General features: G+C 44.6%; 1 protein-coding gene and 1 pseudogene across 2 annotated transcripts in view; both read left to right on the top strand.

The window, feature by feature from the left end:
• Positions 1-551: 551 nt before the first annotated feature.
• The window catches only part of SLC25A20 (solute carrier family 25 member 20), a 34,926-nt gene continuing 17,332 nt past the window's right edge, over positions 552-18,145 (top strand). For both annotated transcript variants that reach the window (XR_011461894.1, XM_070359293.1), the window contains exons 1-4: positions 552-756; positions 9,719-9,811; positions 13,027-13,154; positions 16,005-16,095. Coding sequence is in view for 1 of the 2 variants with exons in the window: in XM_070359293.1 (XP_070215394.1) it covers positions 652-756; positions 9,719-9,811; positions 13,027-13,154; positions 16,005-16,095 (417 nt within the window). In the remaining variant the exon portion in view is untranslated. The remainder of the gene's footprint in view (positions 757-9,718; positions 9,812-13,026; positions 13,155-16,004; positions 16,096-18,145) is intronic.
• On the top strand, positions 5,344-5,721 carry LOC102274537 (adenosine 5'-monophosphoramidase HINT1 pseudogene; annotated as a pseudogene).

Here is an 18,145-nt window from a genome sequence, read left to right on the forward strand (position 1 = left end):
ATGCACCGAGAGTGAATAAGTCAAAAACATAAACATCACCTTTATGGCAACCCACTCCAGTACCCTTGCCTGGAAAATCCCATGGACAGAGGAGCGTGGTAGGCTACAGTCCATGGGGTCGCAAGGAGTTGGACACGACTGAGCGGCTTCACTTAACTCCTAATTGTTATAGTTATTAACAATTCCTTTAGGTTCTTCTTTCAGAATATATTCAGAATCCAAACACATCTCATCACCTCCTCTGCTGTTCTCTGATCCAATCCAATCCAGCATCTCTGACTATGACCTTTAGCCTCCTCAAGTCTCCGTGCTTCTTAAGTCTATTCTCAAAAGAGTTGGACACGACTGAGCGACTGAACTGAACTGAAGTCCACCCCCACCAACCGCCACTCCAAAATACCGCCCAGAAGGCGTAGGGGCCAGCCCTTCTCCCGCAAGCCACGCCCATCGAGGAGGAGCTATGGCCGGAAGCAGCGCCGCCGGCGGAAGCAGGGGCCGGGCAGGCGGTCTAGGCCCTCCTCCCGACCTGCCCCGGGCTCATGCCCCGCCCACCCAAAAGTGGGTGAAAGGTCGGCGGCGCCGGCGCCGCTGCTGGAGCAGTGGAGCGGAGCCGGCCGGGAAACCACAGGCACTGTGACGGACTGACTGACCATGGCAGACGAGGTGAAGCCCATTAGCCCGCTCAAGAACCTGCTGGCCGGCGGCTTTGGAGGCATGTGCCTGGTGTTCGTGGGACACCCGCTGGACACTGTCAAGGTGCGAGGAGGCTGGGGCGCGCGGGCTGGAGGGAGGAGGCCCGACCGAGCAGGGCGCGGAAAGCAGGGTCTCTCGCGACGCTTGGTCCGGGACAGAAGTGGGGCCCGGGGGAGCTTCCGTGAGAAGTCTGGGGAATCTCCCTCTCGACCCTTTCGGGTGTGGAGGAAACTGTTCCTGCGCCCCAAGGAGCTAGACGGCGCAGAGTGAGAAGCCTCTAATCGCCCACCGAAGACTCTTGATTTTAAAAAAGTTCTCTGTCCAGCAACCTTTTCTCATCTGGGGCCCCTACTTTGGGGATGGTAAAGAAAAAGCGTCTGCTCAAAGTTCTAACTTCTGCAAACCCTAACATCAGCAAGATTGAAACAGGTCATCTGTAAATCCTTCTTCTGGAAGAGGGCTAAACGCAGGTTACTCTAGATAGATATGTCTTTTGACACATTTCTCTGGGGCCGAAGTGCTCCGCCACTGTCTCTTTTGCACCTTTCTTAACCGTCTTCAGTGTGTCACCCCATGTTAACCTTAGCGGTCTCCTGTGGGAAGCGACAGTGCCCTCAGTGACCGAGTCCCTTCCAAGGAAATCAAGTGATCAGCTTTGCTCAAGGCCAGGCTGATCCTCACAACAACTTGGTGTGGAAGCCATGGTCAGATTGAGGCTCTGGGAAGGTGGAAACTCATCAAGGCTTGTCCCCTGGTTATCCTCATATTGCACATCAACTCTTTCCCCTGCAGCACTTACAGCAAGGCCTTACTGGAGACCAAAGTCCATACCCTATGACTTAGCATTCAAAGCTTCATCCCAGTTTTCTAACCTTATCTCTGCACACACTTAGAGAAAGTTGACAGTTCATGGCCAGGGTGAGCCTGTGGAGAACAGAGGTGAGTCTCGCAGAGTGGGAAGCCTGTGTAGAGGAATTCTTGGATTGTTGAATTGGGTTTCCTCCACCAAAGCAAAGAAAATTGCTTTGGTGATGTTCTCTGAGCAAGTTTGGGCAGCAGGCTCTTTGCTACCTTTCACCAAGAAGATCCGGGGTCATTTTATCACAAGACTAAGATTAAAGCCATCAGGCTGGTTTGGGCACTGTGAAACATGAAATCAGATGTTTATTCAGAAGTTGATAAATGCCATGTGTGTTAGGGCTTCCCCAACAGTAGTCGTTTTAAGCAACACTGATGTAGGGGAGAATTGTCTGGCCTCTCTTTCTACTCTTGATCTTGTTAGTTCTAGTTATCTGGGGTCTCTCTTTAAAGAAAAACAAAATCCTGTTGCTCCCTAATACAAGTGTTGCTCCTACCTCCATATCCTTTGCCCTTCCTCCCCATCAGATGTCACCCCCAGGAAGGGAAGGATGATCTGTGTACTGAAATGTAAATGACTGAAAATGCTCACTGCATTGTCTTTAAGCTTTTATCTTTTAAAAATCAATTAATTAATTTTACTTTTGACTGTGCTGAGTCTTTGTTACTTTGTGTGGGTTTCTCTAGGTGCAGCGAGTGGGGGCTGCTCCCTGGTTGCAGTGCACAGGCTTCTTATAGCAGAGGCTCCTCTTGTTGCAGAGCACAGACTCGCAGGCATGCAGGCTTCACTAGTTGCAGCACCCAGGCTCAGTAGCTGTGGCACTAGCACTTAGTTGCTCCATGGCATGTGGGAACTTCCTTCACCAGGGATCGAACTGTCATCTATTACATTGCAAGGTGGATTCTTAACTACTGGACCTCCAGGGAAGCCCTTACTGCATTTTTAATAATCAGAAACTCTCCCTTTGATTTAAGCCAAACCCACAAGTTGCTGACTACTGTCCTTTTGACCTCAGGGAGCCAGGTGGGCTCTGGTCAAAGCTTGGCCAAGAGACACTTTTAGAGACCCAAGGTGACTAACAGTGGTCTGGAAAGGCAGGAGCTGTAGCTTTTCAGCTTGGAAAGATTTTATGGCAGGTGGTGAAGGGCTGGCTGTTTTCTAACTGGAGAAGTAGGGAGACCCAGATATTCCTGGCAGAGGGAAGGCAGGAGTGAAGGTGGATATAGGCTTGGCAGTGGGAACCAGGCTGTAAAAGAAGACCAGCCATGGAGGACTTTAATGTTCTTGCTGGGCCTAAATGATGGATGGCATGATGAGGCAGGTAGGAGTTTATACAAAATCACAAGAAAGGTATCAGTCAGAACTTTTGGTCCATCTCTCTCTCCTACTAACTTGAGGAGTTTGTGCCTGACCATGGAGAATCTGAAGGCCAAGTAAGGGATATTGGATGTAAAGCAGTGGGAGCCTCTGGACATGTCTACTGTTATGTTCCATAAACTTCTCAGCTTTGCATGTCACCTCCATTGCCTAGAGCGCAGGACTAACAAAAGCCCTCACAAAATCAAGAATGAAAAATTTGGTTGGTTGGTGGAAGAGTAATTGTGGTTTCGGACCCTCAATTTTGAATCATTATAGTTAGGCTCAAACACATCTTTGTTAATCAAAATCAGAACCATTACAAGCAACACATTTTTGCCAATGAGAAATACGTTTGTTGATTCCTGTAGCATAAAAAGCTATGCTTCAGGATTCGATGAACCCTTGAAAAGCATTTTCTGCATCCTGCTGATTATGAAAGCATTTTCCCTGCATAAAGTTGTTGAGTTGCTTGAAGAAGTGGTAGTCGGTTGGCAAGAGGTCACATGAATATGGCCAATGAGGCAAAATTTCATTCAGCTTTTGAAGTTTTGTTTGTGCAATGTGCAGTTGGGCGTTGTTGCAGAGAATTGGTCCCTTTCTTTTGACCAATGCTGGCTGCAGGTGTTGCAGTTTTCAGTGCATCTCATTGATTTGCTGAGAATACTTCTCATATATAATGATTTCGCCAGGATTCAGAAAGCTGTAGTGGATCAGACCAGCAGCAGACCACCAAACAGTGACCATCGCCCTTTCTTTGGTGCAAGTTGGCTTTGGGAAATGCTTTAGAACTTCTCAGTCTGGCCACTGAGCTGGTCATCACCAGTTGTATGCTATCCACTTTTTGTCACATGTCACAATCCAATCGAGAAATGGTTTGCTGCTGTTGCATAGGATAAGACAACACTTCACAACGATGATTTTTTGTGTGTGTGTGATGAGTTCATGAGACACCCGCTTATTGAGCTTTTTCACCTTTCCAGTTTGCTTCAAGTGCCGAACAACTGTAGGATGGTTGACCTTGAGTTTTTGAGAAAATTCTCATGTAGTTGTGAGAGGATCAGCTTGATGATCCTCTCAATTCAGTTCAGTATAGTTCAGTTGCTCAGTCGTGTCTGACTCTTTGTGACCCCATGGACTGCAGCATGGCAGGCTTCCCTGTCCAACACCAGTTCCCAGAGCTTGCTCAAACTCATGTCCGTTGAGTTAGTGATGCTATCCAACCATCTTATCCTCTATCATCCCCTTCTCCTCCTGCCTTCAATCTTTCCCAGCATTAGGGTCTTTTCCAATGAGTCGGTTCTTCACATCAAGTGGCCAAGTATTGGAGCTTCAGCTTTACCATCACTCCTTTCAGTGAATATTCAGGACTGATTTCCTTTAGAATTGACTGGCTTGATCTCCTTGCTGTCCAAGAGACTCTCAAGAGCCTTCTCCAACACCACAGTTCAGAAGCATCAATTCTTGAGCGCTCAAATCCCCTCAATTGGTCGTTGTCAACTTCCGATGGTCAGCCACTGTGCTCCTCATCTTCAAGGCTCTTATCTTCTTTGCAGAGCTTCTTGAGCCACCACTGCACTGTGCGTTCGTTAGCAGTTCCTGGACCAAATGCAGTGTTGGTGTTGTGATTTGTCTTAGCTGCTGTATGAACCATGTTGAACTAGTATAAGAAAATCACTAGAATTTGCTTTTTGTCTAACATCTTTTGCATAGTCTAGGATACATATAAAGTAAACAGCAAGTAACAATTTGTTGGCAAAAAACATAAAGCAGCAAATGTACATTAAAGATGTGTAACATAACCACATTTAAGAATGTATTCCAAAACAAAAAAAATAAAGAAGAATGTATTTCAATATCAAATGGCAAAGTAAAACCAAAATTACTTTTGCACCAACCTAAATAAATAGAGAAACAGCATGATGAAAATGGTATCTTGGAAAGGTTAGTATGATAGCAAACTGAGAAGGATTAGGAAGTAGAACACAGACCAGGAAAAAGACTGCAGAAATATAATGACTGGGTCTGTCAGTTATCTTGCAATGTAACAACTTAACCCCAAAACTTAGTGGCTTAGAACAACAACAATACGGACTTCCCTGGCAGTCCAATGGTTGCACCTCCATGTTGCAAGGGTTCATGGGTTCGAGCTCGATCCATAGTTGGTTAACTAGGATCCTGCATGCTGCACAGTGCAGCCAAAATAACAACAGCATTCATTAACTCTCTTGATCTTTGTGAGATAGGATTTGGGGAGCAGCTTAGGTGGGTAGTCTGGCTCAAGGATTTCTTGTGAAGTTGCAGATGTTGTCTGGGATCCAGAATATATAAAAGAACTATTACAAGTCAACAACACAAAAAACAACCCAATTTAAGAATAAGCAAAGCCTCCTCCCAACCTTCTACCCAGCCGGCCACTCGGGAGGGAGGCAGAGATGGCAGATGAGATCACCAAGGCTCAGGTTGCCCGGCCTGGCAGTGACACCGTCTTCAGGAAGATGATTCACAAAGAAATCCCAACCAAAATCATTTATAAGGATGACCAGTGTTTTGCTTTCCTTGACATTTCCCCTCAAGCACCAACACATTTTCTGGTGATACCCAAAAAACATATATCCCAGATTTCTGCAGCAGCGGATGATAATGAAAGTCCTCTTGGTCATTTGATGATTGTTGGCAAGAAATGTGCTGCTCATCTGGGCCTGAAGAAGGGCTATCAAATGGTGGTGAATGAAGGTTCAGATTGGGGCCAGTCTGTCTATCATGTTCATCTCCATGTTCTTGAAGGTCGACAGATGAACTGGCCTGGTTAAGCATGCTGTAGGGATAATTTTGCCTCCTCTCTGCAGTGATCAGGTTTGCAAGTTCCAATATGCTAAACAATTTTTTTTTTTTTTGCCTGTGTATGGAGATACTACAAAAATAATTTTTAAAACCCATATATAATAAAAGACATTGTTGCATGCTCTGAAAAAAAAATAAAGTACTTAAATATATATTTCTCCAAAGAAGATACATAATTGGAAAAAAAAACATGAAAAAATGTTCAGTATCACTAATCATTAGGAAAATGCAAATAAAAAGTGTAATGAGATACCACCTCATTTTATTGATAGAATGGCTGCTATCAATAAAACCAAATAACAAGGGTCAGGGAGGATGCAGAGACTCTGGAACCCTCGTGCATTATTATTGGGAATGGTAAATTGTACAGCCGCTGTGGAAAACAGTATACCAGTATCTCAAAAAAGGGAAAATAGAATTACTGTGTGACCCAGCAATTCTACTTCTGGATATTTACTGCAAAGAACCGCACGCAGAGTCTTGAAGAGATGTTTGTACACCCTGTTCCTAGCAGCACTGCTCGCAGTGGTTGAGACATGGGTGTAACCCAAGCGCGCACAAACGGAAGAACAAATAAGCAACATGTGGCCTAGACGTAGAATAGAATATCATTCAGCCTAAAAAGGAGGGAGTTCTGATACTCGCAACCAATGGATGGGTGTTGAAACCGTTAGGCTCAATGGACTAAGTCATTCATAGAAAAATACGTACTTTATGATCCTACTTATGTGAGGTGCTTCGAGTACACGAAGTCTTAGAGGCGGAAAGTAGACTGGTTGCCAGGGTCTGGATGTAGGGCAAATGGGAAGTTACTGTTTGGTGGGAGGAGATAAAAAGAATTGTGGATGATGGTGATGGTTGCACAACATTTTGAATGTATTTAATATCACTGAAAAGTGAAAGTGAAAGTCACTCAGTTGTGTCTGACTCTTTGTGACCCCATGGACTATACAGTCCATGGAATTCTCCAGGCCAGAATACTGGAGTGGGTGGCCTTTCCCTTCTCCAGGGGATCTTCCCAACCCAGGTCTCCTGCATTGAAGGCAGATTCTTTACCAGCTGAGTCACCAGGGAAGCCCAATATCACTGAACTGTGTACTTAAAAATGATCGAGATGGTAAATTTTATGTGTATTTTATGACAGAAAAAAAATTGGGAAGGAAAAAATGGGCAAAGAATCTGAATAGACATTTTTCCAAAGAAGATACACAAATGGCCAATAAACACATGAAAAATGTTCAACATCATTATCCATCATGAAAACATAAATCAAAATCCCAGGGAGATACCACCTAATATCCACCTAACACTGGCTATAATTTAAAAAAAAAAAAAAAAAAGGTAGATGACAGTCAGCATTGGCAAGGATGTGGAGAATTTGGAATACTCATAAATTGCTTGTGGGGGTGTAAATGGTGCAACCTCTTTGGGAAACAGTCTGGCAGTTCTTCAAAAGGTTGAATAAACATAGAGTTAGCATCTGACGTAGCAATTCTCCTGTTGTGGTTAATTTTATGTGTCAGCTGAGCCATGGGTGTCCATATATTGGTCAGACATTATTCTGGGTATATCTGTGAGGATGTTTTTGGATGAGATTAGCATTTAAGGTAGACTAAGTAAAGCAGATTGCCCTCCCTAATGTGGGTGACCCTCATCTAGTCAGTTGAAGGCCTTAATAGAACAAAAGGCCAAAACTCCTTCCTTTGACTGATTGAGCTGGGATGTTGGTCTTTTCCTGCCTTTGAACTCTAACTGAAACGTTGGCTCTCTTGGGTCTTGAGCCTGCCAGCTTTTGAACTGGGACTTAGACCATCAGCTCTCCTGGTTCTCTGGTCTTAACACTTGAAATAGAACTATCTCATTGACTTTCCTGGGTCTCCAGCTTGCTGACTGCAGATCTTGCGGTTTGTCTGCCTCCATAATTGTGTGAGTCAATTCCTTATAACAAACAAACAAATAAATAACTCTCCATAGCTTATTGGTTCTGTCTCTCTGGAGAATCTTGACCCATATAACACCCGAGAGAACTAAAAAATGTATGTCCACACAAAAACCTACAAAAGTTTGTAGCACCATTATTCATAATAATAAAAGTGGAAAAAATGTAATTTGTCATTATCTGATGAGCAGATAAACAGGACATAGTTCATTTGTGTAGTAGAATATTACTTACCGATAAAAAGATTGAAGAACTGATATATTCTGCAACATAGGTGAACTTTGAACACTTTATGCTAAATAAAAGAAACCAGGTATGAAAGACCACATACTGTATGATTTCATTTATATGAAATGTAGAGAATAGGAAAATTCATGGAGGCAGAAGGTAGCTTAGTAATTGCCAGTGGCTGAGAGAAGAGGAGAGTGACTACTGATGGGTGTGGTGTTTCTTTTTGGGGTGATGAAAATGTTCTCAAATTGATTATAATGAAGGTTGCACAACTCTGCAACTGCTAAAAACCCTCTAACTGTATGAAATGGGTGAATTTTATCGTATACAAGTTATATCATAATAAAGCTGTTGGTTTGTTTGTTTTAAAAAAAAAATACTGAATCAAAAACCCTCCCTTCCAGTCAAAAACAACAAAAAGATGTTGGGCAGGACTGTACTCATCCAAAGAATTGACTTCCGTGTGGTTCATTCACATGCTGGCAGTTAGTGCTGGCTGTTGTCAGAAGGCCTTGTTTCCTCTACACATGGCCTCTTCAGGCTGTGTAAGTATCCTCATAGCATAGTGACGGACTCCCCAAAGCAAATAAAGCAAATAACCTGAGATGGACACAGGCAGAAGCTGACCTTTCTGTCACCTAGCCTTGGAAGTCACATAGCATCAATATCATCATATTCTATTCGATAGAAGTGAGTCACTGAGTCTGGATCACATCCAAGGGGAGGGGATTTAGGTTTAGCTTCTGAAGGGCAAGAGTATGAAAGAGTTAATGGGCATTTTGGAAAACTACCACACTGGGTAAGAATGGGCAAGCACTTTGCCTGGAGGAAGACTTCAGATGAAGAGAGGAAGAAATTAGGATCCTGGAAGCATCTTGAAAGAACTTTCCATTAGCCTTGGTGCCCACATGAATAAGAGGAGAAACACAGGAAGTAGTTGGATGCTAGAGTTTCAAATCCTGAGAAATGGTAGACTGGTGGCTCTGGGACAAATGGGACATTCATCGAAAGGATGAGATTTTGGAGGTGATTTGAGTAGGGAGAGCTTCCCCAGGCAGTGAAATGTAGCCCAAAAGGTGAGGTGAGAAGGTCTGAAGATGGCTGAGTAAAAGTCATCACTGAACATAAGTTGAAGCCCTGGAACGTGTTTTCTGAAAGGGATAGTGGACCACCTGAGTAGGCTGCTTAGCCTTGGAGGGCACCTGGAATAGAAAAGGAGACAAAGGAGGGAGTGCTAAGAGGGGATGTTTAAAGAAAGTTGGAAGCATTGGATCCACCGAAAGGTGGAGAAGGATGAGCACCAAGGAAAGCAGGATATTAAATCCACCTCATTCCGAAACATCTTTGTCGAGCACGTTACCTAACCCCCAACAAAGCACTTCAGATGAGTGTGGAGAGTGCCTAGAATTGAGCTGAGCTTTGCATCAGCCAGGTCTAGTTACTGGCACATCACTGGACCTCAGTGAACCCAGTCTCCTCATTTGTAAACTGGTCATACCTATTCCATTTGGTCACCATGGGATCCTTTATATAAGAAATAAATAGCAAAAGTAAGTGGCTGAGGAAATCAGAGGAACTGTCTCACTCTTCAAAAGCATGCTACTGATGACTTGTGAGTACAAGGTTGGAATAAACTGGAGGAAAGAGAAGTCTGAAGCCAGCAGATAAGGGGAATGCTGAAGACGTGCACACAGGTGCTGCTTTCTCTGTTGAGATTTTGGCAGATGGTCAGGCCGTTGCCCCCAACAGGCAGTTCTGCTTCTGGGAAATGACTGTGTTTTAACTTCTGATTTTAGGTCCGACTACAGACGCAGCCCCCAAGTTTGCCTGGACAGCCTCCCATGTATTCTGGCACCTTTGACTGTTTCCGGAAGACTCTGATGAGAGAGGTACGGAATCATGGTGCTGGGCTTTTCTCCTATTCAGAGGAACACATTTTCAGAGGGTTGGCGTGTTACTTCTCCGGAGGCCTGGGGGACTGCATGGTTCTGCAGGAGGTCCAGCCCACAAGCCTGGCTCTCTCACCCCATGTCATCCTATGTCCCTCTGTTGTCATCGCTCTGGAGTGTTTGAGAGTTCCAGTTACTGTTTTATGTGGATGAATGAAGCTAATAAAATGGTTCTGTCTCTCTTGGAAGGCAGAATTTAGACCACAGGGAGTTCATGAGGAATAATTGGAGACATGAAATGAAAGTGCAAAGCTGGGGGATCAGTGTCAGAAGTTTACATAAAATTTGGAGGAAAGGTCAGCCTGTCTGAGGGAAAAAGAGTGAAAGAGAGAGTCTTCAAACCCATAGACAAGGAAACTAAATTGGTGTGAGGTTATTGAATTGTATAATCATTTTTCAGGTATTTCTTAGAGTGAAAACATGGGATTTTTAAAAAGTTTTAATGATTAGTGATGCTTATTACTGACTTCATTAGCACATAGGTAATAACACCTTGTTAAGAACTTTTCCTTCGTTGCCTAAAATATAACTCCAATGTGAATAAATAGTAAATATATAGTCTTTATTAAATATACAGAAGTAAGAAGCAGGTATCACCCAGACAAAGAGGGGATGCTGGTAAGTGATGGACTCAGTCTAGGAGAAGCTGTTCCCGGGGCTCCTGCAGGACCCAGGTGTGGGAGGAAGATTTTGAAGTGGAATCTACCCAATCATCCATGCTGGAGATGGTGCCGTCTTTTCTTCTGTAAGGCTGTTTCTCTCATCAACCCAGAATGGAGTCTGATCAGTGTCCAGTGGAGGCTTTGAACTTCCAGTCTGCTAAGAGTTCTCTGCCCTTACAGAGAGACAGGATTATATGCCCCTGGTCAGCAAATGTTATTGAGCACCTGTTTAGTGCCTCGGCAATGTGCTGGGTGCTGGAGGCTTGGTGAGAATGGCTTGTATAAACCCAACTCCCTGCAGCGTCAAAGAGGCTTCCTCAGTCCATATTTGTGCTTGTCTCTGGGTTTTGCTGTGCCAGATTGAGATCACTTTCTGGTACTACTGGACGGATCTTGGTTGTACTGCATGGAACTGGGTGGGCCAGACAGTGGAAAGAAGGCTGGAGAAGTTGGGAGTTGTTGGCCTTCAGCCTTGGGCAGCCTTCTCAGCCAGGTGGGAAGCTGTGGGAGGGGCTTTGGGAGGGTTTTGTCCTTGAGGGGCTTTTGCAGATCCTTCTCAGAACCTTCTCTTCCTATTCACCCTTCCCTCTTTACCTTCTGTGCACATTGCACTTGGAGAGTCTGCTTATAGCCTGTAGCAATGGTAGACCTTTGCAGGATCTGGGAGGAATGCTGCCAAGTACAGTTGTGCCCTTTAGTTCTGGAAAGAAGATGGGTTGTGAGTGCCCGGAGTCTGCAGTGAGGCAGGTTCTCCAGCCTAGGTCTGTGGAGCCTCCCCTGTGTGTAGTAGCATCCCCTCCCCTGCCCATTTCTCCTGCCAGTTCCTGTAGGGAGCAACTGTAACATGTTTTTAAAAATTAGCCCTTATTTTGTATTAAAATGGTATAAGCACTTAGTTTGTTACTGAAGGACTTGTAACAAAGTAGCCCCCCACCCCAATCCTCTAGAAGTTGCTACTTTCTACTTTCTCAATTACTGTTTTTCCTCCTCCCTTTTTGGGAACGTCTCCACCAAGGATTGCACCCCTGCCCCCTGCAGTGAAAGTTCACAGAGTCTTAACCACTGAACCATCAGGGAAGTCCCTCAGCTCTCTCAGTTATTAATGCTGTCTTCTACCGAGCTGCATGCATGTATTTTATCCATTTAAAACTGTTTTAGCTACCTGTTTGTGGTAGATGGTTTTAACTCTTGCATTCCTTAGCTCCTCTTTCTGCTCTGCCCAGTAATTTTCATCATCCTTTGTGGTTTAATACAGTTCACTGTTTTCATGATTACAACTTTATGTATGTTTTTTCTCTGTTAACAAAAGTAATGTCCTTCAGGGCGCATTTCATTACTTGTACAGCTTTTTGTTTTTCTTGAGGTTGGGTGAACAGTTGTGTCACTTTCTTTTGCTTGTGTCTCTTTGAATCTCTGCCTCTGTCATCCTGTGTCCTAAATGTGCTGTAGAATACCTTTTTGTTTGGTTTTTCACACTGCCTGACAGTTATCATCCATTCTTCTGATGTTTGTTGTTTGCTTTGTTTTTCTTAGAAAACAAATAAACTCCTCCTGGAGTCCTGGGTCTCATACTCCCATGTTGACTGGCTTCTTCCCAGGCCTGCTGTACCCAACACCTTCCTGGGAACACTCCTCCCCTCTCTTGGGCCAAACCCTTGGTCTCTGGGTCCCAGATCTTCCTTGTCCTTGTTGTACTAACTTGTTCGGTTGGATTGTCTATTTGTCTGTCTTTTTATTGGCTACTACATAGTCAGTTTCATTATCTAAATGTACTAGTGAAAATTGATGTGCAGTCTTGCTATTGTTTTTAACAATAAGAATCTTATGTCTTTTCTGGGAGGGGGCATACTGGGTGGTTTGAGTGATCTCAGTTCTCCAGGACTGAACCCAGGCCACCACAGTGAAAGCCCAGAATGCTAACCACTAGGCCACTAGGGAACTCCCCTCAGGTCCTAATTCTTGGGAAATACAAAAATTTCTTAAGCACCTATGTCTCACCCCGAAGCAAGTCACATTGTACATTCTGTTTTGTAGCCTTTTTTTTTTTTTTTTTTCCAGTTTAGTAATCTCTTCTCATGTTACAATGTGATTGTATGGCTGTGTGGTAGTCCAATATGAGATTTCCGTAATTTGTCTCATTAATCTCCTGTTTGGGAATGTTCCAAAATGCGGTGTTTAATAAATGCCTGTTGTCATTCTTTTTTATATCTTTGAGTATTCCCTTAGAATATGTTTCTAGACAGGTAGTTTTCTGATGGAGGTGTAAGCTACATGTTGCCAGTTTGCCTTCCAGACTAGAAGCTGTTTTCAGTTTCTCCAGCAGTATATAAGAAGACAGCCATTTCTGATAAGTGTGGGAAGATTCTTCCTTTTAAAGCTCTCCTTGCTTGGGGAAAGGAGGCCACAGGTCAGAGGACAGGCTGCTTCCCTGCTTCAGTGATGTAGATGTTAGTAGTGTCTGTAAACAGCTTCTCCTCCTATGCTTCCTTGCAGGGCATCAGGGGTCTATATCGGGGCATGGCTGCCCCCATCGTCGGGGTCACCCCCATGTTTGCTGTCTGCTTCTTTGGGTTTGGTTTGGGGAAGAAACTGCAACAGAAACACCCAGAGGATGTGCTCAGGTGAGTACTTACTTACCAGCCCGGAGCACTCGATGCTGTTCTGCCGATGTGTGTGATCTGTGATGTGATGCAGGTTTCGGGAAAGAATTATCAGACCAGCAGTGGCTGTCCTCTTCTCCATATCAGGGAGGTACTTGGGTTTCCTTTGCCCTGTGGACCAATAGGGTAAAAGATAAAACCCAAAGCCCTCCCCCAACCCCCCTAACTAGATTGTCGTCATTTCTTACGTGAAGTAGTCTTGCTTACTGGGGATATTAGTAATACCAGCCCCACAGCACTGGGAGGTCCGAATGCTAAAGTGTGTGTCAGATACCACGAAGGTACCTGGTGCCACAGTAATGACGGCAGCAGCCTTGTTTCTTATCCCCTGGATGAGAGAAGCGAAGGTTTCAGCTTCTGTCTTCCTTCATTTTCGTAACATGATTATAATTATTTCCAAGTATTGGTGTCTCTGTTGCAGTGAAAGAAATTAGTATGTTTCCTTCCAGTAGACTTTCAGAAGTTGGATTTGGGTATGGAGAGGCAGATGAGGTAGAATTAAGGCTCAGAACTGACAAAGCAGTGAATGAAAACGGGCTTCTTGGGATGCAGGGGCATTCTGAGTTGACACCGGGATGACAAGGCACACTCAGTCTGGGATGACACCTCCTGGGTGGGGCTACATCAGCACAGGACCCACAGCAGCTGGCTAGGCTTGGATTCTAGAGCTCAAGGGAGGAAGCCCAGGGTGCCCTGTGGTTGATTTTGATCACTACTTCAGGCCACAGCAGGCTGAGTGAGGGGCGAGGCGTAAATAGAAATGCTCATAACGTGAAACTATTTCTGGAGTCCCCGTGACTCTCTGAATGTGGCCAGCTTCTATAAAAAGCCATAGGTGGCCCCAAATGTGAGTGTAGGGGGCGGGGTCCTTTGGAAGCTGTGTTTGACTGTTTTTTAAAATATGTATTTTTATTTATTTGGCTGCAACGAGTCTAGTCCCCTGACCAAGGGTCAAACTTGGGCCCCCTGCCTTGGGAATGTGGCATCTTAGCCCCTGGGCCACTAGGGAAGGCCATGTGTTTGGCTGTGGTAGTCCAAATAGACTGTGGACACATGTCCTGTCTGAGCACCTGGGGTTTTAGCTCATATGCTAGCTCACAGTTGTATCATGAACCGGGGCCATGCCCAAGAACTTTCATGGGGTGACTGCTACTGCCTCAGCCTGTGGGTTGTATTCCCTGTACCGTCACTTCAGTGCTCAAAGAAGTACCCTTCCTGCCTAAGCAAAGGTTGAGACACTCCAATCCCCGCCCCATAATCCTTCCATGTTCTGAATCCTGAATGTCAACCCTGCCACCTTCTCTTCCCCACTGTAGTGTTGGGCATAGTACAGAAAGGAACATTACCAGGACCTTGGATGGAAGCTCGAGGGTCCAGACCTCACAGATGCTTCCCTGGGGTGAGTGAGGGGTGGCGGAATGGGCCACCCATGCAGGCTGTCTACATGGTACCCTGTGTACATGCAGAGACCCTGTTCAGAGGAGAGTCCCCAGTCCCGGGAGATATGTGCAGCCTAAGGTCTGGGCATCCATGGAAGAACAGATGTTGGTCTCACGAGGGGAAGTTCTGTTGCTGAAAGGGTACCTCTCAGGGACAGCAGTGTGAACTGAAACTGTGAAGGAGGCCAGCCATGAAAGCAGGTCTCTCAATGGTTGAGCACACAGCCTGTGTGCTGGGCTTGCACGCCTGAGGTAGTTGTGTGAGGCCTGTCTGGGGTGAGTGCACAGGAAAAACAGCCATTGAGACCAGTGCCCTGCCTCGTGACCAAGCTCGTATTGCTCTTGGCACTGACACCCCTGCCCTGGGAAACTTGATGTCAGGACTGGAAGTGGATGTCTCCCTATTTCCATTTGACATCTCTTTTCCAGGTTTTGGGCTCCTTGTGGGGTGGGATAGTCCTAAAGGCTTGGCTTCTGGAGGCCTGGGGTCGGGAGGGGCCTGAGGGTCAGCCAAGAGGGTGAAGTTTTTCATCAACTTGTGCTCAATTGTGGGAACTCTGTTGAAATGCAAAATTGTAACTCTGTGCTCCATTGCCTCTGAGACCAGTCTGCCTGGAGACCAGATTTTCCTTAATCTCGGAAAGAAAAGGAGACGTCAGAGGCGGCACAGGCAGTGATGCTAGGAGCCTCCTGTTCCTTCACATACTCAGTGTGGTTCATTCTGTGAGGGCTGCAGTGAGGATCCAGATCTCTGGCCACTGGAGGACTATTCCCTGCACAGAAGCCATAGGACCCATCACACCTGGTTGGGTGCCATCCTTGACAGGGCATTTCCCAGCAGCTTACAGCACGTACCTCACAACTTGGCCTGCGGATATGGCCATAGCCATTCCCCTGGCCTTGACGCTGTCCTGTGTGAGTCTTGGCTTAAAGTGTTATCAGGCTCTTGGTGATCCAGAGAAGGGGAGATTGGAGGAGATCTGGGGTTAACTGAGGTCTACATCCTGGATTATAGGCTATTTCTCACAACAACCCTGAACTTTGCTGATCAAGGCTCAGAGAGGCCTGGAAACTCGTCCACAGTCACTGCATGGCCGGCCAGGGGAGAACCTCTCCCGTGACTGAGGCCATCTGAGTGTGCCCGTGGGCCTTGTGACTAAGCTCATATTGTTCTCGGCACTGAGACCCCTGCCCTGGGAAATTTGACGTCAGAATACACATAGAACTTGGCTTTGGTGTGAAACATAATCTATTTGTGCTGGACTTCCGCCCAGTCCGAGTACTTATTTAATTTTTTTTTCTTTGCTGGGGCTGCCTGTGTTCTGAGTAGTTAGTCACAGGTTCTTGCCTTTTGTTTTTGTTTTCAATACAGCTACCCTCAGATATTTGCAGCTGGGATGTTGTCTGGAGTATTCACCACAGGAATTATGACCCCTGGAGAGCGAATCAAGTGCTTGTTACAGGTGAGGATGTGATCAGGGTTGGGGAAGATATTGTTTGGAGGCAGGTGGCTAGCTTTTCTACTGGGTATACAATTTTGGGTGGATGTGTATGTCCTTTTACCCTTTATAAAGGCTTCAGATCAGGTGTGCAAACAGTTTCAAGGTTTTTAGGAACATGGAAGCAGTTGTACTAGAGTCAAGAACCAGGACAGTGTAACAAATGAACCAAATGTCACTTGTGTGATGGGTCAACTCAGACTTATCCACCCTTGTTAGCCGCTACTTCAGAACTCCAAAAGGTGAGTCGTGTGTCTTCAGAGGTGGAAGGGAGGCTGCTCTTGGCCAACATCGTCTGTCTGCACCCACTGCCCAAAGGCTCAGCGCCCTTAGAGTGCCTGAGCTTGTTCCCAGGCTAAGGCTGTGAACTGGCTGCTTGCCTTACCACACAGGGCTTCCTTTAAAAAAAAAGCAGCACTGCTTTTTTCTTCTAACGGCCGAAGCAATTTAGTACATAGTCTTTGCTAGAAAAATTTTGGTAATGCAGAGAAGCACAAAGAAAACAATGTATTTATCACCCATGAGGTAAGCACCATTATACTTTCTGTGTGAATTCTTCATCTTTTTAGTAAACATGCATATTTAAAAAAATTTATCTTTTGAAATAAAATTGGGGTCACATACTGCCATAGTTTTGTAACCAGCTTTTTTCATTTGCTTTGTCACAATATTTTTGTGATTATTTTTCTCAGACGTCATTTTCTGTGCTTTATTTCAATTCAGGGCTGTAATTTACCCAATAATCCTTTATCTGGGGATAATCCAAATTATATATCATAGTGAAGATCTTATGAATAAGTCTCTGCATGTGTTCCTGATTATTTTCTTAGGATAAATGTCTAGACTTGAAATTAGTATATTTAAAGATACGCAGTTTTAAAAGAATTTTCAACACATGTTGGGGTTTCCTGGTGGTTTAGTGGTAAAGAATCCGCCTGCCAATGCAGGAGACTTGGGTGCTAACCCTGGGTAGGGAAGATCCCCTGGAGGAGAAAATGGCAATCCACTCCAGTATTCTTCCTGGGAAAATCCCCTGGACAGGAGCCTGTGGGGTCGCAAAGAGTCAGACACGACTGGGTGACTGAGTACACGCACATAATGTATGTGCGTTAGTAATGTAGGTTACTAAGTGGCCCTCCTAGAAAGGTCTGTCACTTTCTATTCCCATCAGTGGAAGAAGAGCTCTCACTTCCCAGCAGGTTCTGCAGCATCTAATTTACAATCTCTGCTAGTGTGTTGTGTGAAAAATTTGCATTTAGTCTTTCTTGCTTTTTATTGCCGGTGAGCTTAATTACTTTGATTCATATTAGCTGTTTATATCTATCCTTCGTGAAACACCTCTTTGTATTCTTTGCTCATTTGTCAGTTTGTTTGATTTATAAAAGCTTTAGACATGTTTTGATTTAATATTATCGTAATAATATTAAACGCGACACATGGGATCTTAGTTCTCCAACTAGGAATGGAACCTTGTGCCCCCTCCGTTGCGAGTGTGGAGTCAACCACTGGACCACCAGGAAAGTCCCTGATTTAAAAAAATCTTTATACAATTTTTAGATATTGCACTCCTTTTACAGTTATCGCAAAATATTGGCTCTATTCCCCATGTTGTGCAATACATCCTTGTAGCCTGTCTTCACCCAATAATTTATACCTCCTACTCCTCCACCCCTAAACACTTTGGAAATATTAAGGTTATTAATTTCTTATCATATGTGGCAAATCTTTTTCATGCTTTGCATTAGTCATTTAATTTTGTGCATTGTTTAAATTAAATGTTTTATTTTGAGATAATTAAAGGTTCACTTACAGTTGTAAGAAATAATACAGAGGGAAGAAAAGAAATAAATATACAAAGACATCCCACATGTTCTTTACCTTGTTCTTCCACAGAGGTAATGTATTATAAAACTGTAGTATAATATCGCAACCAGAATACTGACATTGATACAGTCAAGATGCAGAACAATTCTATCATGCCAACAATGCCTCATGTAGCCCTTGAATAGCCACT

Source organism: Bos mutus, chromosome 22, assembly GCF_027580195.1.
Source record: "Bos mutus isolate GX-2022 chromosome 22, NWIPB_WYAK_1.1, whole genome shotgun sequence".
NCBI lineage: Eukaryota > Metazoa > Chordata > Mammalia > Artiodactyla > Bovidae > Bos > Bos mutus.